The sequence below is a fragment of the Mya arenaria genome, chromosome 16, assembly GCF_026914265.1.
Source record: "Mya arenaria isolate MELC-2E11 chromosome 16, ASM2691426v1".
Lineage (NCBI taxonomy): Eukaryota > Metazoa > Mollusca > Bivalvia > Myida > Myidae > Mya > Mya arenaria.
Genome location: NC_069137.1, coordinates 29,756,831 through 29,784,162, shown reverse-complemented (window position 1 = coordinate 29,784,162; position 27,332 = coordinate 29,756,831). Strand labels below are relative to the sequence as shown.

The window sequence follows — 27,332 nt, the reverse complement described above, 5'->3', positions numbered from 1 at the left end:
AGTTTAAATTCAAAGCGTTGCCGCTTTGAAACTTTCCATTTCGGCCTTTATTATCGTCTAGTTTTCTGAATTATGCTAGAGCCTTTGTAAATTAATGCATAGTAATTTATTTCAAACCCTTTATGGACTTTGTTGTCAAGTTGTTTTTACTTCAATTAACTTAAATAACAATGACATCAGAGGTACCTACAGTATCGTTGAGTGCAATCAATATACTGTTGGTTTATATAGCATTTATTCTACTACATATATGTGTGTCTCAGGTGGACGAGTGGTTAACGACATAACCTGTTCATTCGTCGACCCTGGTTCGATTCCCCAACTGGCTATATATCTTTGTTGTTTTTTGAAAGGTTTATCTTAGATCACTGATTTAGAAAGTCCTGGATCTGCCCTTGAAATGAGTGTGTCTCAGGTGGACGATTAGTTAACGACTTAGTCTGTTAATCCGTCGACCCTGGTTCAAATCCTCAAAACGGCTAGATATCTTTGTTGTTTTATTGAAAGGTTTATCTCAGTAAATGATATCTTTTTAATTCAATTTATCTGCCAAACATTGACAGTGAAGACAAATGTTAATTCAATTTCATTATGTTATTAAAATAATGCATTCAAAAAAAAGTTTGATATGTTTATAATTAGTTGTGCCCCCCCCCCATTTAAAAAGTCCTGGATCCGCGGCTGCATTCTATTAATAATTCAGTGTTTTCCGTTTTTTAATGTTTCTTTGCGAATTTAAATGAGAATTAAATCTAAATTGACATTTTCGGAATATTAAAATCACTTCAGACAACAAGGTGAATAATTTTATAAAAAACGACCTAGCCTTAGGTTCACAACACTTTCAGGAATAGGGCTGTAACGATTCATCGGTGCATTTAGCTAAAGAACATTAAAGTTATGGAAGCCAGAACTGAGAACTACGGTGCATTGTGAAATCGCGATTCGTTACCTCGACTTAAGATTTGTATGCTTAAAACACTTCCCAAATATCTTTGCACGATCCGGTCAATTTGTTAACTTTCATTTTTAACTTTCAAACAGCGAAAGCCACTTCGGCCGCATTTTCGCATACAACTAGCTCGCAGATTCCAGTTATTTTTAATATCTTTTGTAAATCAAATTTAAAAAAAGAAAAATCAAATTGCAAATTTAAAAAAAAAATTATTTTCATTTTTGTTTGAAAAATAAACACGGTGTGATAAGTAAGATAACTAGTTATAACGTATTTTGCAAGCTCTGCCTGCTGCTTGCGAAAATGCGGTTGAAGCAGCTTTCGAAAGGAAATACTACCGGTAGTAAAGAGAACCCCTACAGTATAGAAATGCGTTTACAATATAAGTCCAAAGCTTGGGAGAACTTTGGTTTTGCACTGTCAGATAATAAACTAATTATTTGTAAATTGTGTCTGGCCGAATTAAACTACAAACATACCCAAGCATATTCGCCGCCACCATCAAATAGATCAAACAGTGACCGAGGGTGTGGCCATGTACGTGCGATAAAACACATTTTTTTTTTCATTTCAAGAATACCAGATCAATGAGATCATACCTCTGTGTGTTACTTGTGTTTTATCATAACAAACATTTTGTACTTTGATACCAAAGAAAAACCTCACTGCAAATGGTAAACAAAAGACAAATAAAATAATACTCTTTAATAACCAGAATAGGCTCAACAATTAACATTTAACGAATAGGCAAATCTAAATGGATTTTTTAAAATAAAAATATGATCAACAATTAATCAATAATGAAAATGGCAAACATCAACAAATAATATTCATTTAATAATATAGCCAACAATTTACAAATTTATAAAAACATTAAAAATATAGTTTTGGTAAGGATATGCTCAACAATTTACAAAATAGGCAAACATAAAATTCAGGAATTGGTTAAAATAACCGTGATGCAGTTTACACTAGGAACACAACCGAGAACGACTGAAAGTGCAAGGACGATCAATGCGTGTCTTGATGAAAAGAGATTAAGTATTGTTGTGATAACATGCACAACGTGATCCCGGGATAGTTGCAACGTGATAGTTGCGCTGCAAGGCCACTGAATGGCAGGAAGCGACTGGAACTCAACATGCGATTAACTAATTCAAAAGAGGGTCATTCCGTGTTCATAAAAGGGAAATACAATTGATCTCACGGTGGCATTTTCACACCTATGTTTGCAGTGATAAATACACTGTGTTTTCACTGATACAAATTCATATGTCACCGAAAAGCATGAAGGAAGTGCTTTTATATTGGTATTCATTGACCAACCATTATTATATGAATTATTTTATATATAAAAATGACTGCATCAAGTTTAAGTTGGATACAGGAACCGGTTAATCTGATATTAAATGAATATTATCATACCTCCAGTTTGTCTGAGATCTTTTTCAGTGTCACATCCTGGAAATTAATCACAGAACATACATTGTCTTATTGTAGACGATTGTTCTTATAATTATATATTTCAACTGTTATCCCTTTAATTGGATAACATTTAACACTTGACGTTGAGTTTGCAGTGTAATATAATCATAACTTGTTTATATTGCACTTTAATTTTGACGTCATTTTGTTCTAGGTTCATAACTGTCTTCCGAAAAATCTAAAATAGCTTGGTTTTTTGTCAGGTGATATGAATAATCATAAAAGAGTTTCCACACTATTTTATGAATTCGTCACGGAGAAATTTTAAAATCGTAGTAGCTCCCTTAATAACTTCTCCTCGAAAGTTACATTTTATAAATGTTCGTTCTTATTGGCAACTCATGTCAGTTCCTGTGTGTGTGTATATATATATATATATATATATATATATATATATATATATATATATATATATATATATATATATATATATATATACATATATACAAGTATACTAAACATTACCTATGTTATATACTGTTTCTCATGATCATCTAAATATACATGACATGGTTTTCAATAACATTGACATTGCAATATTAACCTCTTTGATTAATACTATTTCATATGTTATTCATATAGTATACCTTACGTCTTATCATACATACCTTGTCTGAGGCATACTTTAATAGTTTTTCAGCTTCTCGCCCAGGAGTGCCTTTCAAGACCGCGAATAGCACTGTAAAATATGTTACTGACACTCTTTATATTCTAGAAATTCGTACAACTTAACATATCACTCGAAAAAAATAGCAGATATGTTGAAGACATTCCTATAAAATACAGATTTTCCCCTGACCGCTGGAAGAAATATTTCTCCTTATAACAGGATGAAGCTTAACTCACTTTTTTGTTGTTCTATAATATACGTTATATTTACTTCTTTAAGAGTTTTTACAATATATATATATAAAAAAAATCTGTATGCTATTTAGCAGGAACCAATTTTCATTCATCAAAATCCATTATTGGTATGTATTTTGGCTAATTGAAATAAGCGACTTAAACCTGTGAAGCTAAAGAAGTTTCGAGAAATTGGGGCCTTATCTTGCGCACGGGCAAAGATAAAACAAGTACCCGTCCTTCCTTTCTATTGCCATCACACAATTACCTCCCTTGTTGAAGAACATCGTCTTAAGCATCACGGAAACATCGTCTTGTGTCAATGTTTAGAACTCTTATTCATTATCTCTTGCTTCAAATGGCACCATAAAAATGTTTTCACGGTCCATTCAAGAAATAATGTTGCATTATTCTCAGAATTATTCTCAGAACGATTTGACTATTTACATCATTTGAATCCTTTAGCGCATATCCATGACAACCACGAATTAACCAGATCTATACGCATTTTTTCACTACGCACGAAAGAGTTCCAGCGAAAAAGAAATACAATTTTACTTTATTTTGTTCAACTGAGTTGTGAGGAAAAGCATTTACGATAGGCGCTCGTGAAAGATAAGTTCCTCCCAACCTCGTTTCCGCAAAACACCCTACGCTTGGTATGTTACACTCGCGGCCAGGGTTATTTTGCGGACGAGACACAGGAATATTAGTATTAATAGTAGCAGAAACAGCAGTTGTTATACTACTAGCAATAGTCAGTAAATAGTGTTATTTAAGCTGTAGACATAAATATACTGTACATAATACATTTCCATAGTAACAGTGGTAGGAACTTAAGTATCAGTAGCAATCGTTGCAGTGTTATGAGTTGAAACTGTCATTGTTATTCATGTAGATGTTTTAGTGTTGAGAATGTTTAGATAAGTATTAAAGAATATAAAAATTATGTCTGTTTTCAAAAATAGACTAGAATTATCTGATTCTATTGTAAAATACGCATACCCTTTATGAAATCTTGTTCATCTTTAGATTTCTCATGTGTAAACTTCTTATCTCCTTCGAAAGAACTGGGTGTGAAGAATAACAATCGGGCATTCTTTTGTTCATCTAAAAGAATCCTTTTCAAGCTGATGTCACCATGGGTTACATTTCTAAAATATTTTTATAATTATTTACAAAATTGTTTCAGAAGCATTTATTTGGTTTTGTATGGCCTGAAATACACCAGCAAGTATTACCTGTGAAATAAGTCGTGTCCTATTGACCATGTTTACTTTCTCCTAAATACATTCTCGGGTATAGATGCTTTGGAAACACAAACTCTATCCAAAGTTTGAAAAGAACGGTTTCGGTTTTGAGTTTTTCAAGAGACATACCCAATGATCCAGAAGGATCACAACATAAATAAGCACACTGTGGATGGAGTTGGGCAAATCGGATTTCAAATAAAATGTTCCTTTGAGTGAAAAACAAAATAAAACGACACAAATAAATCAAAACATTATATTACATGTTAAGTGCAAACAGATATCATATGACGATACGACGCTTTTCTTTATCATTTCGATTTGTAATTGCATAGCCATTAGATGGTTTATTCACCAAACTAGAGGTGATAATGTCTCCTATTGGGATATTCCTTTATCATATGCATCCTTTGGTTTATTCCTTGTTATGGATATGCATATAATAAAATGTAAAATCTATATTTACAATAAGGTAAGCTTATTTCCTTATAGAACACTTGCGATAATAATCGTTTAACAAACATTGTATGACTGACCTGTCACAGTCTGGTTGCTCGTGAAGATATTGAATGGCGCAGCATATTTGGTAAAGTATTCTTAACTTTTCATTTAGATCTAACGTCTGTGGTTTTGCAGTCTGTTTGTCCTGTATTTTGTCCGTTTCTTTCTGTATTGCTTTCTCCAAGCTGCCTCCTCGGAAATATGGTGAGACGAACCTGACGGTTCTTGTATAATAATCAAAAGACGAGTGAGTTATCAATTTTTAAAGAAAGGATAATATTTGCTGGCCAAACATCATTCATGATACGAGTGAGTTATCAATTTCTAACAAAGGTAATATTTGATGGCCAACAGATCATTCATGATACGAGTAAGTAATCAATTTCTGACGAACGGATAATATTTAATTGCCAACAGATCATTCATGATACGAGTGCGGAATCATTTGCTGACAAAATGATGATAGAAACACGTCAATATATAATTCATGTTACGAATGAGGAATCAATTGCCGACAAAACAATGATATTTACTGGTCAATACTGGTGGAATCAGTCGCTCGCAAAATAATAATAGTAAATGGCTAAAAGATTATTTATGATTCGAGTGACGAATTAATTGCCTTTAAAATGATGATTTTTACTCGTCAACAGATTATTTATGGTACGGGCAAGTAATCAGTTGCTGACAAAATGATAAAAGACACTGGTACGAGCAAGGATTAATTTGACAAAATGATGAAAGCTAGGAATCAATTGCTGACCAAAATGATGATAGTTTTTGGTCAACAAATCATTCATGATACGAGCAAGGATTCAATTGCTGACAAAATGGTGAAAGTAACTGGTCAACAGATCATTCATTATACCAGCGAGAAATCAATTGCTGACAAAATGATGATAGAAACTGGTCAACAGATCATTAATGACACGAGCGAGGAATCAAATGCTGACAAAATGATGAAAGTAACAAGTTAGCAGATAATTCATGATATGCGTGAGGAATCAATTGCTGACAAAATGATGAGAGTAATTGGTCAACAGAGCATTCATGATACGAGCAAGGATTCAATTACTGACATAATAATGACAGTAACTGGTCAACAAATCATTCATAATACGAGCGAGGAATCAATTGCTGACAAAATGATGATAGTTACTGGTCAACAGATCATTAATGATACGAGCGAGGGTTTTATTGGTGACAACATGGTAAAAGTAACTGGTCAACAGATTATTCATGGTACGAGTGAGAAATCAGTTGCTGACAAAATGATGATAGATTCTGGTCAACAGATTATCCAAGATACGTGCGAGGAATTAATTGCTGACAAAATAATGATAATAACTGGTCAACAGATCATTCGTGATACGAGCAAAGAATAAATTGCTGTCAAAATGATGAAAGTTACTAGTCAACAGATCATTCATGAAACGAGCGAGGATTTTATTGCTGACAACATGGTATAAGTAACTATTCAACAGATCATTCGTGAAACGAGCGAGAAATCAATTGCTGACAAAATGATGATAGTTACTGGTCATTAGATTATTCATGATACGAGCAGCGAGGAATAAAATGCTGACAAAATGATGATAGTAACTCGTCAGAAGATCATTCATGATAAGCGTAATAAGTCAATTGCTGACAAAATAATGATGATACCTGGTCAACAGATCATTCATGATAAAGCGAGAACTCAATTGCTGTCAAAATTGTGACAGTTACTGGTCAACTGATAATTCATAATACGAGCGAGGAATCAATTGCCTTTAAAATGATGAGAGTAACTAGTCAACAGAATATTAATGATACGAGCAAGAAATCAATTGCTAACAAGAGAATGATAGTTACTGGATAACATATTATTCATGATACGAGCATGGAACCAATTGCTGTCAAAATGACGATAGTTACTAGTCAACAGATCATTCATGATTAGAGCGAAGAATCAATTGCTGACAAAATGATGATAGTTACTGATCAACAAATCATTCATGATACTAACAAGGATTCAATTGGTGAAAGTAACTGGTCGGTAGAACATTCATGATATGCGTGAGGAATCAATTGCTGACAAAATGATGGGAGTAACTGGTCAATAGATCACTCATGATACGATTGACAAAACGATTGCCTTTCAAATGATGATAGTTACTGGTCAAAAAATCATTCTTGTTACGAGCGAGCATTCAATTGCCTTTAAAATGTTGATAGTAACTGATCAACAGATCATTCATGATTGGAGCGAGGAATCAATTGCTGTCAAAATAATGATAGTTACTGGTCAACATATCATTTATGATACGAGCGAGGAATCAATTGCTGACAAAATGATAATAGTAAATGGCCTACAGATTACTTATGATACAAACGACGAATCAATTGCCTCTCAAATGATGATATTTACTCGTCAACTGATTTTTATGATACGGGCAAGGAATAAATTGCTTACAAAACGATAATAGTAACTGGTCAATAAATCGTTCATGATACGAGCAAGGATTCAATTGCTGACAAAATGATGATAGATACTGATCAACAAATCATTCATGACACGAGCAAGGCATCAATTGCTGACAAAATGATGACAGTAACTGGTCAACAAATCATTCATTCTACAATCGAAGAATCAATTGCTGACAAAATGATGATAGTTACTGGTCAGCAGATTATTCATTATACGAGCGAGTACTCCATTGCTGACCAAATGATTATAGTTTCTGATCAACAGATCATTCATAATACCAGCGAGAAATCAATTGCTGACAAAATGATGATAATTACTGGTCAACATTTCATTAATGATACGAGCGAGGAACCAATTGCCTTTAAAACCATGATAGTAACTGGTCAACAAATCATTCATGATAAGAGCAAGGAATCAATTGCTGACAAAATGATGATAGGTAGTGGTCAACAGATCATTCATGATACGATTGACAAATCAAGTTCTGACAAAATGGTGATAATAACTGATTAACAAATCATTCATGGTACGAGTAAGGAATCAATTGCTGACAAAATGATGATAGTAACTGGTCAACAGATTATTCATGATACGATTGAGAAATCAATTGCTGACAAAATGATGATAGTTACTGGTCAACATTTCATTCATGATACGAGTAAGGAATCAATTGCTGACAAAATAATGAAGGTAATAGCCAACAAACATGATATGAGCAAGGAATCAATTGCATTTAAAATGATAATAGTAACTGGTTAACAGATCATACATGATACGAGCAAGGAATCAATTGCCTTTAAAATGATGAAAATTCCTGTTTAACAATTCATTCATGATACGAGATAGGAATCAATTGCTGACAAAAAGATGACAGTTACTGGTCAACAGATTATCATTGATACGAGTGGGGAATCAGATTCTGATAAAATGATGAGAGTTAATGTCCAACAAACATGATACGAGCAAGGATTTAATTGCTGACAAAATGATTGTAGTAACTGGCCAACAAATAATTTATGATACGAGCGAGGAATCAATTGCTGACAAAATGATGATAGTAACTTGTCCACAAATTATTCATGATCCGAGTGAGGAATCAATTGCTGATCAAATAATATTAATAACTGGCCAACAGATTAATCATGAAACGAGTGAGAAATCAATTGCTGTTAAAATGATGCTTGTTATTGGTCAACAGATTATTTATGATACGAGTGAGTAATCAATTGCTGACAAAATGATGATAGTAAATGGCCAACAGGTTATTCATGATACGAGTGAGGAATCAATTGCTGACAAAATGATGATAGTAAATGGCCAACAGGTTATTCATGATACGAGTGAGTAATCGATTGCCGACAAAATGATGATAGTAACTGGTCAACGGATTATTCATGATCCGAGTGAGGAATCAATTGCAGATAAAATGATGATAGTTATTGGTCAACAGATTATTTATGATACGAGTGAGAAATCAATTGCTGTTAAAATGATGCTTGTTATTGGTCAACATATTATTTATGATACGAGTGAGTAATCAATTGCTGACAAAATGATGATAGTAAATGGCCAAAAGGTTATTCGTGATACGAGTGAGGAATCTATTGCCGACAAAATGATGATATTAACTGGTCAACGGATTATTCATGATCCAAGTGAGGAATTAATTGCAGATAAAATGATGATAGTTACTGGCCAACAGATTATTCATGATACTAGTGAGGAATCAATTGCTGACAAAATGATGATAGTAACTGGTCAACATACATGATACGAGCAAGGATTCAATTGTGTTTAAAATGATGCTAGTTACTGGTCAACAGATCATACATGATACGAGCAAGTAATCAATTGCTGACAAAATGATGAAAGTGGCTGGTAAACAACTCATTCATGATACGAGTGAGGAATCAATTGATGACAAAATGATTATAGTTACTGGTCAATAAAACATTCATGATAAGAGTGAAGAATCAATTGCTGACAAAATGATGAAAGTGTCTGGTCAACAAATCATTCATAAACGAATGAGGAATCAATTGATGACAAAATGATTATAGTTACTGGTCAACAGAACATTCATGGTAAGAGTGAGGAATCAATTGCTGACAAAATGATGATAGTAAATGGCAAACAAACATGATACGAGTGATAAATCTTTATCGCTAAACGCAAAATCTTCGGTTTTGTTCGGATCGCGAATTTTTGCTTATTAATTAAAATTGAAAAATGTTTATCTTGTTATTGTTTAATTTGTGTCAGAAGGCTATGGAAATACTTTAATTAGTATGTTTAAAAGGTGGATTTATGATGAGTTTAATGTATTGTTTTATTAGCTTTTCAATTTAATGTTAAAAAGGGATTTAATTTATCAACTATGAATTTTTCACATTTCCACAGCCTTTTATGACGTTCAATGATGAACAACTGTTTCCGGTTACATTCGGGTCGTTCTGTGAGCGTAATTTTTGTAATTAAATGACATTAAGATTATTTAACAAATATTCTGGAAAGAAATAATGAATTGTTGATGTAAAACATTCATTTAATGACAGACGGAACAGGCGACTTGTTTAATGTATAGGAACGTAAACCATAATTTTGAAACATATAAATATATATATATATATATATAGATAGTTCCGATGACATAACAATTAATCAACAATACAACAAATTATAAATTGCTCTTACTGTTCATTTCTGTGGTAGGCCACTTGGGGAACTATTGCGTAATGTAGAAATCGCTCCTCTAGCTGTACCTGAAATGCATACATAAACTTAGTTAATACAACAGAACACATTCTTTTAATTCCAAAAAACAACAACTGACTTTCGAAAATTTAAGACATTTTACGTAAGCGTTTTTTTAATTACTTCACAAATGATTCGCCACCACAAGACATCAAACATGTTTGTTTTCAAATGAGGCGTAAAGTGTTTAGCAAACGACCAATGAGATCTGTTGTATTTATAATTAAGATAAAATGTTCCTAAATGTATTTTATGTTGACAGAAAGTGTCGAAAAGTTGCTTAAATGTTATTAAAATAGGTCAATAAAACTGAGAATAGCAAATTATGTAGTAGGTGTGTCACAATAGTACATTGCGGTATGCAGCGAAATTAGTTCGTACCACGGTAGGAAATCAACGTACCGGTATTTGGAAGTTTGTTTTTCATTTTTAGTCGTAAACATAAATAATTTCATCAGTACATGAAAACGCTTACAATGTGGTGTAACTACGATTTTAGCGACAAGAAATCGAATTAAAACAACATGGCTGAGAAAAACGATATATTCGAAAAGGAGTAGATTAATAAATTTAAACCCTAAACAGTTGGAATAAAAAAGCTTAAAGTGAAAGATGGAAACACTCACTGAACTTAATTATTACTTGTTAACAAAACACTGACATCATTGACACCATTGTGAGGTGTGTAAAATTCGAAGTACAGTCGTACAAAAAAATGGTTGTAAAAATAACGTAAGCATTTTAGTCATTACTATTTTTATGTTTCAGTGTTTGAATGTTAACTTTCTGTTTTTATAGTCATGTTTCTAGTTAAAACATGAAACGTAATTAATATAGGTTTTGTTTTAGCAGGTTGCATTTGAATTCTAGTCCTCACATCGTGGTTATACCGCGGTGCGTATTGCGGTACGTTACTGTAAATAGTTATATACCATGGTACGCTCTCGGCGTAACTACCTTTATATTACATAAACATACCTTTATTTTTTCAGCTGTGGTATCATCCGTCCATGGTTTTTCAGGTTTGTGAATAACAAGAAAAGTGTCGTAGAAGGGGACACTACCTTGTGCTTTATAACAGAAAAAATACGAACTTTTAAACTTTTTCTGTCAATTTTTTTTTAAAACTTGTCAATAATATGTACATGAATTTCTAGTTAAAAGAACGTGAAGTCATGCATGCTTAACAGTTTTACTCACTGGTTGTAAACCTTGTATGCGAAGACTGTTCATTGTTTGTAACATTATTGTAACGTTGCGTACGTCCCTTAACCAGTTTTGTATTTGCGAAAAATGTTAAAAAAAATAATGTAAATGTTGCCGAAATCCATGATTGACAGTATGAGTATAAATCAACAATTTTCTTCTTTACGGTTTGTATGTGAACACATGAACAATTTTTCATTGGTTCCCCGAAAATAAATACAGACACAGTTCAAACGCTTACACGTACAATTGTATTGTTGGTCTACTTACAAACAAGAGTTGTTCCGTTTTCTTTGATAGGCAGACAGGCAGACTCCAGCAATTTAAACACCCGCTCGTTGAGCTCCGCTGCTTTCCCGTTAAATGCAGCAAAGCTCATTGCCTGAAAACAGAAATTCATTGACAAGACAAATTAGTTCATGGAAATTCTTTATACTCATACTATGGACCCCTGTAAATGTCTTAGTATCGAACTATTACATTGCTTTGAATAATGAAGATGACCAAATAGTACCGTAAGTCTTATGTTGTATATAAAAATATACATGGATTCTTAACTTATATATGACTAAATTATCATTATATATTAAATGGAATATTACATTAAAACCTATGATAAAAAAATACATAATTGAAATAATCAGACACTATTATATACCATTTTACATACAATTGGAACCTGATTGTTGCGGTCAAATCCCTTGAATATAATTTCTTAATGGTACTATGTTGCCCATCCATTAATTCATAGTGTATTGAAACACAATAAGTCTGTTGTATTGAGAGTCACATAACGATATAGAATTAATATCAAACTGCGTACAAGTTAGTATTCATGCATGATTTTTTTTCTATTCCATGTTTTGTCTTCTTACAGCATAGCAGTCCAGCAATATAATGGCAGCATAAAGATCCCTAATGTATTTTTTTTTAAAAGTAAATGAATGAAACATATATTTATTTATTTATATTAATTAAATGTAATTTTTGTTTTATAAAATAATAAACGGTGTCTCTTGAACAGGCAATTCCAAAAAAAAATGCGTTAAAATATTATTTTCAAATCTGGTTTTGCATTTGTTTTAAATACTATCTTTCTTTTGTTAAGAATGTTTCAAGAATATGTTATAAAGTGAATGATTCCATATAAGAAAGTGCCAAATTCAATTACAACAGCATCCGGTATAAGTTTGCAAATCCGGTTTACTTGAAAACTTAGTTTTTTTATTATCTGAGATATCAACTTCAAAAGCAACACATAGAAAGTTTGCCCATTAAATAAGAAATATTTTAAGTAAAATTAAAAAAAAAGTTTTAAGAAATATGAAAATTTTAATTCCAAAATTGATTTCTCCAGTTGGCCACCAATTGGATTTTAGGTCCCCCGCGGGGTTTTGGCAAACTCCAATTGGAGAATTTTCCATATGAGCCGAAACGGGGGAAAAAATCAGCAATTTGAAAAAAATCAAATATTACAATTTGGAACAGAAAATTACATTTCTATGTATGTCTGTAGTACCAGATTCATAAACATAATTAAAATCTAATAAATAATCAAAAATTATGATTTTGTAAAAACGGCTCTCCAATTGGGGAAAATTCCAATTGGAGAATTCCACAGTCAATTTCTATAGATAAAAGCCACCAATTGGAGTTCACAGAAGTTGGTGATCACAGAAGTTGGAGGAATCACCAGTTGGAGACTTTCACCGTATAACATCTGCTGGGGAGAAATAAAGTTGTGATATATACATGTCATGATATTATTGCTCATTAATTTAATATTGTAGATTATTCAAGAAAATAACATTGCAAGATGTTACCTGATTTCGAGTATTACATCGGTGTTTTCACTTGTGACGTTGTGTGCAATCTAAAACAGTGATCTTAAATACAACTGCGTCAGATTTGCGAATTATTTATCCTTTTCTGAAGCCTTCTGGTCCTAGATGCTCGAAAATATTAAATACTTTTAAAAAGAATAACTTACTAATTTTCATTTCCTGGTGGGCTCAATTTGTGTCTTTCAGTTAATCGAATAGGTTAGAGAACACCATATTATATTGTCAGTAGGTACATTAAACTATGTATATGTTGACTTAGTGACAAACTTAATTTGATCACTCCAATTTAAAGAAAAAAACCTTTCGATGTGTATCTTTTATCCTATGCAAAAGTGGCTTCTTTTTATTATTTCGTTTCCATCACTCACGGTATGTTCTTTTTCTTGTCATATGAAATGGGTACATATATGTATGATAGCACTATCACGAACCTATTACCAGTATAGGTTAAACAATTATTTATAAGTCAGTGATATTATTTATAAATGTTCTATAACATTGTGTATTGACTTAATACTTCGTAAAAAAATAAGCCCAACAATCATTCTTTGTTTCAGAATTCAACCATTTCAAATGATTCTTTGAAAAGGAGCCATTATCTCGGTTCACTTATTGTCAGGGTTTAGGAGCTGTATCTAAAAGCAGTGACGAAATTCGTTTACACTCTTAAATTGTGCTCAGTTACATTGAACACCTGCCATAACTGAATGATAGCTTTACATTGATAAATAAGAAGTAAATATATCCAAATACGATTGCAAGGGGTATTTTTTTTTGCAAAAGTGTATAGCCCTTCACGCAATTCATGATAGTTTAAAAACTCATGTCTTGAATGACATTATCTTTGATCAAGTATACGTTCTAAGCATTAGGAATGATATTGTTCATATTGTTTCATCCTGGTACCTGTTTGCATGTTTTTGTTCGTTTATCAAATATACGCATGTACTTTGCTTATCAATATCATGTCCACGTGTTTGTGAATGGAGGATAAAGATACTGTAATAATGTTTCAAAGATGAATATCGTTAAACACGTTGATTAAATATTAACATATTTTTAAATCACATGTATGAGAGTTAGGAGAAGATTTTGTGATGGATTTTATATTTGCTATTGTACAATAGGGGAGGTTACTGCGTAGGAGACGAACATTTTCTTAAACCGGTTTAGCTTCAAATCAAGTAGGACCTACTCCGGTGACCTCAGACGAACATTCGTGTAAAAAATGGATTGAAATGGACAATCATACAATTTTGGGCTATGGACTTATTGAAGACAACTGTATGGTAAGTCTAAATGCCGTTTGTTTTCATGATGGTTTAAATGATAAGAATTGTTTGTTATTTTTGATCACGCACAGGTATGCCCCCCCCCCCCCCCACATAGTGACATTACTCCGCAAAGCTTTGTCTGCTTTTTCCCCGCAAAATTTCCTCGGGAATGGGCGTAACCTAGGTTCCCTTTGGTGCGAGGACATTTTACCATCAGTTCATTCCTGCAGGGAAGGAATTTAAGCGGGGGTTAGTCCACCTAAATGGCCTTCAGTCTTTTGAAGATTTTTAGACTATGGCAGACTCGAGACAGGGATACATAATGTAGTTAGTGTCGGTTAGAACCAGCCGCCCACCCGGGTAGCCCAGTTGGTTAGAGCGCCATGCTAGTGTTCCGGCGGTCGTGGGTTCGAGCCCCACACCGGGCGCACTTTTCCTCCCAGGTTAACTTTAATAACAAATGTCAAAATAATAAAAAAGTATCCCTGCATACATGCCATATCCCCCGGAGGGGGAAAAAATCCCCCGGAATTTCGGTCCATCCCCCGGTCTCCCGGCGGGAGATGCAAATCCCCCGGAATTTCCAAAAAAAAAAAAATGATTTTTTTTTTAAACCTCCGCTTACGAGCGGGTTGTCACTGGTTTTATTACCCGATATTTGATCCGCGTGTTTACGGTAAGGAATTTGATGCGCTGTATTTTACATCTGGATTATCGATTGATCGTGTGTATACAGCCTTGCACAAACTGCCAATCAGTAGGGTACATGTTTTGATTGTTACACAGTGTGCCATAATAGCGCCTTTGATCTCTGCGTCATACGATCGAAAGGTCGCAATAAATTTGTATAGGTGTCACTAATTGTTTGTTTGTTTTTAACCCTGTAAGGGTGTTGACATTAAATTACAAATGAAGATGTTAACACGCAACTATTGGACAAATATCCGACGTGTGAAAATGTTACGGTATACTGTATTGTTTCTGATAATGATGGATTATTCTAAATTCATATCAGTACAGTCACCATCAAACTGAAACGCTGAGCGTTGTTTCAGCATATTGAGAACAATTCAGAGAGACTCAAGGTCAAGATTGACTTCAGAAACAATTCACAATCTGCCGAGTGTAAAGTTTAATGAACATAACATTTGCAGCTCATTTGTTCTTTCCAAGGACATGCTATTTAAATCAACCAATTCATGCATATTAATTGTGCATGTGTTTGCTATCCTGATTGTCATGTGGACCTAGTGCTGTGAAGTGCCTAAAAATTCATTTTTTTAGTAGTGCTTACTTAGTTCTGTGAAGTGCATAGAAATTCATTTTTTTAGTAGTGCTTTTTGTAAAAATTTACTTTGTTTTTATTATTTAACATTTTATATCAATACATTGAAGTGTTATATGCATAATATATTATGAATTGATGTTAGTTCAGTTGTCATTGCAATATTGAATGAATATTTTTATATAATTATGAATACAAAAAATTGATATTTCGTGAACTTATACTTTCGATATAAAATCCCCCGGAATACTTTCCAAATCCCCCTAAATTTTAAGCCTTTTGACCAAATCTCATGGAATGGTCTCCAAAAAATATGGCATGTATGTCCCTGATTGCTAATTATTGTAGCTTTATAAAGCCGGGGTTGGCTGAACCGAAAATCCCACTATTCCCCGGACCTGGGGAGTTCATGGTTACAATTGACTGCAATCATCTTCTTCCCTAGTGAAAACTTGTCCATTTTTCACCATATTTTATGTTTTCCAAATTTGATAAGTGGAGATTTCATAACATTAATGAATAAAAAATCTTGAAAAGACTTACTATAAAATAACAAAATAATATATGCATAAAAATCTTTAAAACATGTAGTATATAGAATATTTTAGCACAAGCCCACAATCATGCACTGGTGAAAATTATGTCATCGGGGCTTGTTCTAATTCTGAATTTAATATAGCAGGGCTTGAAAAAAAAAATATGCCAAGCAATAGAGTAATAATTCAGGCTTGTTCATCCCGATCTCCAATTGCGATGATATATTTTGCCATTAAAATCTAAATTAGATATTTAAGCCTGATTTTGTATTTTTCCCAATGTCAACTTTTTTTCCCAAATTGTATTGTACAGGTGGTAAAAATAATTCCATAAAATACACTAACTAGATATTTTCAATCCTTTACCTAACATAAGTAGAGTAAAGGATGATGAGTTTTTGTACAAGAATAAAATTACAAGTACGGTACCAGGTATTGTCAAAAAATATTTCTTCTATTAATAAACAGCAACGTGAGTGGAACTGATTACCAATAGTCAAACCAGTGTGTGTATACCACGTGATAAATTACGTCATATATGCTACGTCGGAAGGCAACATTTTGCTTAAAATGAACACTTAAATTAAAGATACCTTTTCTTTTACACCACCATTATAAATGAAACAAAGGGCAGTCTATGCCGCTTAAAGAGCCCCGCATTTGTTTTATTACCGACATTTGATAAAGTCATTAGTTTCATCAAACGCTTCGCCCGTTTTCAAAATCATGTTTTGACAGTGCTCCGTCCGACGGCCGTATTGTGAAAAGGTTTGTCGAAGTGTTTAAAGCAATTAAACTCGCAATCAAACTCTGGTAAATGGCCGAAAGCAAGGCTCCGTAGGTGGCGTAGACTGCGCTTTGTTTCATTTAAAATGGTGAAGAAATAGTAAAGTTATCTTTGTTTAAAGTCTTTTTAGCTCACCTGTCACTTTGTGACAAGGTGAGCTTTAGTGATCGCCTTTTGTCCGGCATGCATCGTGCGTCGTCCGTCAACAATTTACTTAAAAGACATCTCCTCCTTAACCGCTTGGCCAATATTAATAAAACTTCATAGGGATGTCCCTTGGGTGGTCTTCTATGAAAGTTGTTCAAAGAATTCAATTCCATGCAGAACTCTGGTTGCCATGGTAACCAAAAGGAAAAACTTTAAAAATCTTCTTCTCCCAAACCACAAAGCTTAGGCCGTTGATATTTGGTAGTTAGGATCACCAAATAGGTTTATAGTGAAAACTTAAGAAATCTTCTCCTCTGAACTTACTTGGTCTAGAGATTAGATATTTGGCATGATTCATCGTCTAGTGGACCTTTACAAAAATTGTTCAAATTATGGCCTTGGGGTCAAAATTGGCCACGCCCCGGGGGGTCATGGGTTTTCTCTATATGTTTATTGTGAAAACTTCAAAATCTTCTCTTTTGAACTTACTTGGACTAGAGCTTAGATATTTGGCATGATTCATCGTCTAGTGGACCTCTACAATGACTGTTCAAATTATGGCCTTGGGGTCAAAATTGGCCCCGCCCCCGGGGGGTCATGGGTTTTCTCTATATGTTTATAGTAAAAAAAATCAAAAATCTCCTCTGAACTTACGTTGCTTAGAGCTTAGATATTTGGCATGATTCATCGTCTAGTTGACCTCTACAAAGTTTGTTCAAATTATGGCCCTGGGGTCAAAATTGGCCCCACCCCGGGGGGTCATGGGTATTTGCTATATGTTTATAGTGAAAACTTCAAAAATCTTCTCCTCTGAACTTACTTGGACTAGACCTTAGATATTTGGCATGATTCATCGTCTAGTGGACCTTTACAAAAATTGTTCAAATTATGGCCTTGGGGTCAAAATTGGCCACGCCCCGGGGGGTCATGGGTTTTCTCTATATGTTTTTAGTGAAAACTTCAAAAATCTTCTCCTTTGAACTTACTTGGACTAGAGCTTAGATATTTGGCATGATTCATCGTCTAGTGGACCTATACAAAGACTGTTCAAATAATGGCCTTGGGGTCAAAATTGGCCCCACCCCGGGGGGTCATGGGTATACTCGATATGTTTATAGTTAAAACTTCAAAAATCTTCTCCTCTTAACTTACTTGGACTAGAGCTTAGATATTTGGCATGATTCATCGTCTAGTGGACCTCTACAAAGATTGTTCAAATTATGGCCCTGAGATCAAAATTGGCTCCGCCCCCTGGGGGGTCATGGGTTTTCTCTATATGGTTATAGTAAAAAAAATAAAAAATCTCCTCTGAACTTACGTTGCTTAGAGCTTAGATATTTGGCATGATTCATCGTCTAGTGGACCTCTACAAAGATTGTTCAAATTATGGCCTTGGGGTCAAAATTGGCCCCGCCCCGGGGGGTTAGGGTATTCTCTATATGTTTATAGTTAAAACTTCAAAAATCTTTTCCTCTGAACTTACTTGGACTAGAGCTTAGATATTTGGAATGATTCATCGTCTAGTGGACCTCTACAAAGATTGTTCAAATTATGGCCCTGAGATCAAAATTGGCCCCGCCCCCTGGGGGGTCATGGGTTTTCTCTATATGTTTATAGTGAAAACTTCAAAAATCATCTTCTCTGAACTTACGTGGCTTAGAGCTTAGATATTTGGCATGATTCATCGTCTAGTGGACCTCTACAAAGTTTGTTCAAATTATGGCCCTGGGGTCAAAATTGGCCACACCCTGGGGCTGATGGGTTTTCTCTATATGTGTTATAGTGAAAACTTAAAAAATCTGTGCAATATATGACAGGTGAGCAATTCAGGGCCATTTGGCCCTCTTGTTTTAAATCAAAATATTGCCTTCTGACGTAGCATTTATGACGCAATTTATCACGTGGTTTACACACACTGCAAACAGGAACTGATTTCCAACACTTTAGTTCTTTAAGCATTCTGTGCAACTCTCCAAACCTGCCCCAGGGTCTGAAGTAAAAAAAAAAATGACCTAATAAATATTCTGCTTTGTGGCATGTTATTAAATGCTTGATCAACACATATCCACTGAATATTATATATATCTTAAAATGTCTGACCTCATCAAATGCAAAAGAATCAGTTACTACAATTCAAAAAAAGATTTTGGTATTAATTTTCTGTCACATAGCTTAGACTTTAAAATTCTAATTAGCTCTTAAAACATGATTTAACATAAGTCATATATGCACTTGCCACTTGACCATTACAAGTTAAAAGGCCATAAATCACTGTGTAAATCACTGATGGTGCAATCAATTGGAAACAAATGGAAATATTACTAGATTTTGATTGGATGCCTCCATTCAGAGTTTATTATATATCAGGATTTTGATCCAATCACATTGTGTGTTATACCTAATCTGATGACAAAACAATTTTTAGGCGGAGCTAAATTAGTCCCACCCAATCAAGAAAGGAACATTACTTTGAATTTGTGTCATTAAGAAACAAAACTCTTCCATATTTCTGTATATTTTCTAAGCATTCTCGTTCATTTAGAATGTCAAGTGTCATCTTTGATCCCATTTCTAAATGTAAATAAAATCCCGTATTGCTGTTAGCATTTCTTATTACATCATCATATCATTTTATGTTTAAATAATTGCTTTGCTTATTTATTAGACTAGTTAATAGTGAAACAGACAGTGTTTCTGTAATGAATATGGAATTCTTTATAATTGGAGATTTTGGAAATGGAAATTTAAGGGGTTTGCTAAATAAGAATGAAGGCAATGAAAAATAATACATTTTACATAAAAAAAGTTGTTAAAATTCAAATCTAAATCATACTCTTTACCTGAAAAAGATTTTATTTTTTTATTCTTGAAGTAGAGATATATATATGTCATATTTTCCATTTTAGAATTTTTAAAGAAAGTTGAAGAACTTGAGAAAAAGAAATTTTAGAAAGAAAATTTTCAGTCATATGATTAAATGAATGTATCAGTTTAATAGTCAGAGACCTAATGTTCTACTTTGCTTTGCAAATGCTTTGTCTTTTTAATTGTAGTGCAGTGAAAGTTGTGTTTCTTTTATGAATATATATGGTACTCTTTATAATAGGAGATTTTACTTAATCATACCCTCATTGAACAATTTCTTATAATATATTAAGGGAGTGGTTTCTGGAGGAAAAATAATTAAAGTAATAGATTTTATAGTATCAAAAAGGCTATTGATTGAAAGTATTAAATTAAATCTTTATCAAACTCTTCACTTTGATAATAATTTAAAAATTGAATGATTCTAAAAATATTGAGCTATATGTAATAATTTAAGCAAATTTGAAGAGCTTGAGAACCAGAAATTTACAGCTTTTAATATTTAGTGTAGCATCTTTTCTGTACTAGATAGTGTCAAGGTTTTTTCTGCAGTCCTACTGTGGGGACATTTAAAAGTGTCTGACAAGTTTATGATATACACAGAATGGTGTCACTGTTTCCCACAAGGATCATAAAAACAATGAAAAGGCCTTTTTTTCAAAGAACAAAGTCATTCAATACATAGGAAAAGCAATAAATAAGACCATTTCATAGTAACTTAAATTTAGACTTAGAAAAAGAAAACTTACAAGTATGGTGGTGCCTAGAATTATGCTATTTAAATGACTTATCAGTATGTGGAAAATGCAGCTATTATAATTTCAACAACTTTAAGGTTTAAATGACAGTATATTAATTATAAATTATTATTCACAAGTAGTTTTAAGGTCAATATGTTTTAAATTTTATTGGGACTTTCCTTAGTGGCGGTGGGGGACAATATTGTGCGAGTGTTCTTCAGGCTTGGAGCTGTGGAGGATGGTATATTAACGTTGACACACTTTAATAATTGTTGACACTCAAATAGGATTATCAAATATATATTTTGATATTTAAAATATCCAATCAAGTTCCATGAACGTGAATTAATCGCCAAATTATAATAAATTAAAGCTGCACTCTCACAGATTTACCAATATTACAACTGTTTTTTTATTTTTGTCTTGGAAAAAGCAAATTTTTGGTAAATATCTGCAAATCAATGATTGAAGATTGCTGACAAAAGCTTACATCAAAGATTGGCATATTTCGGTCAGAAATTAATAATTAATGGCTTAAGCCTTACTAACAATTTAAGAAAACTGCATAAAACATTAATATATATGTGTGGCATGTTAGTATTAAAAGTTTAGCAACTAAAAAAGAACACAAGTCATGCATTCAGTGACATATAAAACAATAAAATTGTATTGTTCAGAATTTAAGATATATAAGAAGAATATAGTAAAATTAATGTACATTTTTATTTATTTTTAATTCAATATACATAAATCACGGACCTATAAACCATAGTTTATAGGTCCATGACAATATATCATTGAAGGCTACTGACCCTGATCAAATTTTGATAAGAAATTTTTCAGTAGCAACTCTCTGTTATCTTTGCCTTCATCTAAAAGCACCAAGTATTGTCATGGTAACTGTCTTTACTGTGTATAATTAAGATCTTAGTTGGTCATTTTCCTACTGATATTTATTAAATATAGTCAATTTGCCTGCTAATAGTTTAAATGATCTTATTGACAAAATAAATTGGAATGGTTGAAAAAAGCATATCATTAAAATTTGCTGTTGGAATCTATTCTGTGGAATAAATAATAGAATTATATAGAGATATATATAGTTACTTTAAATAAGTTTTGTTTTTAACTAAATTACATAAAAAAATGAATTGAACTGTTGTTTTTTCACACAAAAAATATTTGATCATTCCTGGATCTTTTGATGAAAAAAATATGTTTTAGATCACCTGCATCATTGTCATAAAAAAACATTAGCCTATTCAGATCACTAAAACTCAAAACATGTTCAAGAAGTGAAAGCCCAAAATTGGCAAATACTGAGACAAATGAACTTGGTTTTGTTATATATCAGTGTGTGTATATCACATGATATGTGCAGTCACAAATGCTGCAACAGTAGGCAATATTCCTTTGAATGACTTAAAAGTTAAAACACAAGACAACTTTTATTTTTCTTCACCATTTTGAATTAACTAAAGGACAGACTTTACAGCTGCAAAGAGCCCTGTATTTGTTTTCTTACCGGTGTTGATAAGATTATTACTTTTCTCAAACACTTAAAAGCTGCACTCTCACGGATTTACCATTTTGACAAATCTTTTATTTTTTGTCTTTGAATGAGCCAATTTTTGCCAAAATATCTGCTATAAGTGATATAAGACTGCTGACATAAGATCTGACTAAACTAATTTTAATGGCATAAAGCATTACTAGCAGTTTAAGAAAAATGCACAAGTATCCATTTTTTAAATTAAAATCGGTGATCTGATTTTTTGTCAGCACTCTTATATCACTGGTTTCCATTCATTTTCGCATAAAGTGGCTCATTCCAAGATAAAAAAAAACTTTTTCAAAACGATCAATCTGTGAGAGTGCAGCTTTAATATACCTGTAAAGACTTGTCATAGTGTGCCAAGAAACTAAACTCTCAATCAAACTTTGGTAAAAGATCAAATGCGGGGCTCTGTGTGTGCGGCATAGACTGTGCTAATTTTTATTTAATATGATGAAGAGCTAGTTAAGTTATCTTCATATGAAGCAAAAAAAATGTTTCAATACCCTGTATGAATTTTCTTCACCGGATATTGATTCATAAAAAAACTTGCTGTAGGGTGTGGAGCTACTTTTCGCTATATGTCTAAATGGAAAAATCTTCTCCTCAGATCCTGCTGGCTGTTTTCAAAATAATGTCACAGAAATGTTCCTAAGGTTACCATCTGTCAAATTCCTTTACCATATGTTGATCCATAAAAAATATGGTTTCAGAAGGGGGGATTAGTGGGTGTGGTAGTGGATCTTCACCAAAAGTGTTCAAATGTCCCTAAAGTGAAATATAGCCCTGAGTTATTTACACCCCATAAAGTAGTAGTCTTACACATTTATTTGTTCATGTTCTGTCAACAACTATGCCGTGTTATTTCAATTTTTATATAAATTATATTGTATTATGAAATATCATTGATAATATAATTATGTAGGATTTGAAAAAACAACAACTGCATACTGTTATAAATAAAATATGTATATTTTACCAATATATTATCGATGTTGGCCTGTCCAATTTGTATTTTTCCGAGAGTCAATTTTGTTCCCCAATGTGCAAGGCACAAGCAGGAAAAAATAATTCCAATAAAAGTCACTAATTATTATTATTGTTATTATTATTAATAAACTATTACTGTTTCAGGAGATAAACAGAAACACAGAGGTGCTATACTTTCTGATGGAAAAGACAACAAAAGCATCTCCCATCATTTTGGCGTGGCTCAGATCAAGAGGAGAAATTTAAAAAAGGTAATAACTGAGCAACTAAGAACATGCAAGTTGCACTGGTTAGAGTGTAAGACCCATCTCGCTTCATGAGAATTGATAATCATCAATGTATTAAATCAAGAAATTGAATGTAAGTGTCTTGTCTTTTGCAGTGTTTTTGAAATAGAATTTATTAAAAAAAAAACTAAATTATTTTTTAATATGATTGTGAATGTGTGATGTTTTCTTCTGATCATTCTCTCTCAAAACCAGATATAGCAAACATATTTCAAGTTGTAGATTTTTTTGTTTTACGTGTAAATATAGTTCTGAGGTTGTATTTTAGGCAAAGCCTTTTTATTCTGCTCAATACAAACTTATTTTGTAAGAATTATGGCCCTTTGTAATTTTTAAACAAATACATTTTTTTTTATGTTTTTGTAAGCCCATTATAAAGGGACATTTAATATTTTCACCAGCTGCATTATAAAGTCAGACCGAAAGTGTCCAGTAAGTGTTCAAACAATAACTAATTTAGAATCCTTTCTCAAATCTGGTGAGCAATATATATAGGGCCATCTCTGTGTTTGTCTGACAAAAAAACAATAATCAATATTTGAGTTAAATTGACAAATATTGTTGTAAAATGTTTAGTGAAGACATACAATTGGATTACTTTTGGGTTAATAGGATTATGGTTTCTGCACATAAAAATATTTAGAATAATATTTGGGTCAGTCTGTTCATGTTCAATATTACTGATAGTATAAGTGGAAGCAGTGACTTAAAATAAATTACCAAACAGTTTATGCTCAATTGCTTTGAGTTAACATACAAGATATGACACTTGGAATACTAGATCTTGGTGGCATAAATAAAAGACCTTGTTTTGTCACATTAACTTGTAATCAAGCACTAACTTCCTCTAAATTCTCTTCAGGTGATGATTGGGCACAAACAAGAAGACATAGATCACAGGCGTATAGCATATGAGTAGACAGGAGTTTCACACTCTGCCAGACTTACTTCCTCAGACAAGCAGATTTAGGCTTCTCAAGATCACGCACTGCACACTAAGACATAGTCTTTGACTACAACAAGGCCTTAGGGGATGAAAGTACAGAGAGGTCCAATTGAAATCAATTCTGTGCTGCGTCATTTCTTTATTCTAGAGGTTGATGGACATGATTTATGGCATCAAGTGTGCAGTTTGTCAACTAACTATCAACACAGCAGCCTTGTTCACCAGCTGCTCAACTTGAGCTTTTAGCTTTATTGCTTGAAGCCACTGTATAAGAGGAGGGAAGGTGCAGACTCATCAAAAAGTCTCAAGGTTGAAACTAGGAAGAGAAGTTTGTCAAGAGTGTGAATATTTGCTTTGAAAACAATTGTTACAATGATTTGGTTTCCTTTGAAACTTGATACATACTATGTGTATGTTGAATGAATTGAGATGCTTAAATAAAGAACCACTATTCAAATATCAGGAAACTGCATTTTTCATACTAAATTGGTAAATGATGTCACCATTTCCTGTATGTATTTAGATAAGATATGTTTCCACAATTAATATTTTTAGGGACTATTTCTCAACGTAATGAAATAGATTAAATTTGTACAGCGTTATATGAGCTTAATATGTGTTTTCTGTTTCCTTAAAATTGATGAAAAATTGTCAGAAGGTAATGAGACCAGTATCCATTACTGCAATCATACAATAAAAAATACAGGGACAAGCCCACTGCTCATATAATATGATAGAACCTTGTTTAGGGGCATGAGGCAAACAGAGTTACTTTCAAATGTTAAAGATGCACTCTCACACTTTGGATGTTTTGACAACTGTTTTCATTTTTAGCTCTACTGGCCAAAGGCCAGAAGAGCTTATGCGATGGTAATGTGTACGTAGTATGTGCGTCTGTAAACAATCCTCGTTTACATGATACAGCCTACAGTTCCTTTCGAAAACCAGCCAGATCCGCCCATGTATGCCTAGTTTATGGGCCTTGATAGTCTACAAAAATCAGTGTGTCAGTAGGCAATTGCTCGTTAACATGATACAGCCTTTTTGATTGTATCTCAATGAAACTTGTACAGTATCTACATATCCATATGAGCTCGGTTCCTTTCGAAAACCAGCCAGATCCGCCCATGCATGCCAAGATTATGGGCCTTGATAATAAAAAAAAATAGTGTGTCAGTAAACAATTGCTCGGTAACACGATACAGTCTTCAGTTTTGATTGTATCTTGATGAAACTTGTCCAGTATATCCATTAGAGCTCAGTTCCTTTCAAAAACCTGATCTGCCCATGTTTCCTGGATTATTGGCCTTGAAATTATTAGATGATGGGCCTTGATAGTATAAAAAATGCTATTTTGTAATAAATGCTTGCGAATATGCAAGTCTTCAGTTTTGAGTATTCAGATACCCATAAGGGGTTGGTTCTTTTCGAAAACAGTGATGTTGACCACACAAACCCAGCCAGTAGAGCATAGGCCCTTTTGGGCCTCTTGTTTATTTTGGATTGGTACCATCCAGTCTTTGCAAAAAATGCATGGAAACCAGTAATATAAGACTACTGACAAAAAATTCAATTGCAGACTTTTTTATTTAAGTTCAAACATTGATGTTTTATGCACTTTTCTTAAACCGTTAGTAACATTAATCTTCGAAGGAAATATGAAATCTGGGATTTGATGTTTTGTCAGCAATCTTTTACCATTGGTTTGCTGATATTTACGCAAAAATTTGCTCATTCCAAGACAAAACAAAAGTTGTTAAAACGGTATATCTGTGAGAATGCAGCTCTAAATGTTTTGGCCAACATGTTTTTGATTTGGCAGCACAATCAATCTTGAACATTGCTTGATTTTACTGCTGTATTAGAAATTACAGGGGTAATGGGGGATTTTTTTTAGTGTTTTTATTGCTTATTGTGAATCATACAGTCATACTTCATTCCCCAGGGCACAACTTACAAATAGACAGAACAGGAAAATGGTCATTTTAAAAGGTCAAGGACAATGCAAGTTGAACAATCATATTGTTCATGGCTTGTATTTTTGGTATATTTTGTTGCATATATATATATATATATGCTATAAAAAAGTTGAAAGTTAAAAATAACTTCATAGTTGAAATGATGGCTTTGAATGGTTTTGTCAGTTGAGAAACAGCACTATTAAGAAATATGTTAATGGTACTTTATTATTTTAATCAATTTTAGATATTTGTATGAAAATTATTATCTTATTTTGTACATGAGACCTTTTAAACAGTTATTTATAATTTAACAATGTGTAAATGATCAAAACTTAAAGCTGCACTTTCACAGATTGTCATTTTAGACACTTTAAAAATTTTGTCTCAAAAGCTGATTTGGTTATCATTCCTTATATTCAGTCATATTAGATAATTCACAATAGAACCAATCAAAAATGTTTGGTAAGACTGCCGAAAAGTTCATTTACATTAAATTGTTCGTAATGCTACTATACCCATAAAACATCATTTTAGCCATAAATATGACAAAATGCAATCTGATCTTATTTCAGAAGTCTTATATCACTTAAAATTGGGTCTATGCAAAAAATGGTCTATTTATAGACCAACAATAAAAGAGTGCCGGTAGTC

General features: G+C 33.0%; 1 protein-coding gene and 1 long non-coding RNA gene across 2 annotated transcripts in view; one reads left to right on the top strand and one right to left on the bottom strand.

Moving 5' to 3' along the window:
- Nucleotides 1-27,332, bottom strand: part of LOC128221845 (uncharacterized) — a 54,741-nt gene that overhangs the window by 9,694 nt on the left and 17,715 nt on the right. Inside the window, exons 2-8 of the mRNA XM_052930464.1 lie at nt 11,735-11,846; nt 11,237-11,328; nt 10,199-10,266; nt 5,070-5,258; nt 4,289-4,437; nt 3,049-3,119; nt 2,381-2,416 (exon numbers count right to left, since the gene is read on the bottom strand). Of these exons, the coding sequence (XP_052786424.1) occupies nt 2,381-2,416; nt 3,049-3,119; nt 4,289-4,437; nt 5,070-5,258; nt 10,199-10,266; nt 11,237-11,328; nt 11,735-11,843 (714 nt within the window). The 5' untranslated portion in view covers nt 11,844-11,846. The remainder of the gene's footprint in view (nt 1-2,380; nt 2,417-3,048; nt 3,120-4,288; nt 4,438-5,069; nt 5,259-10,198; nt 10,267-11,236; nt 11,329-11,734; nt 11,847-27,332) is intronic.
- Nucleotides 14,744-25,441, top strand: LOC128221848 (uncharacterized). The gene is made up of 3 exons (XR_008259002.1): nt 14,744-15,025; nt 23,632-23,738; nt 24,637-25,441. It is a non-coding gene; the product is annotated as an uncharacterized LOC128221848 (long non-coding RNA).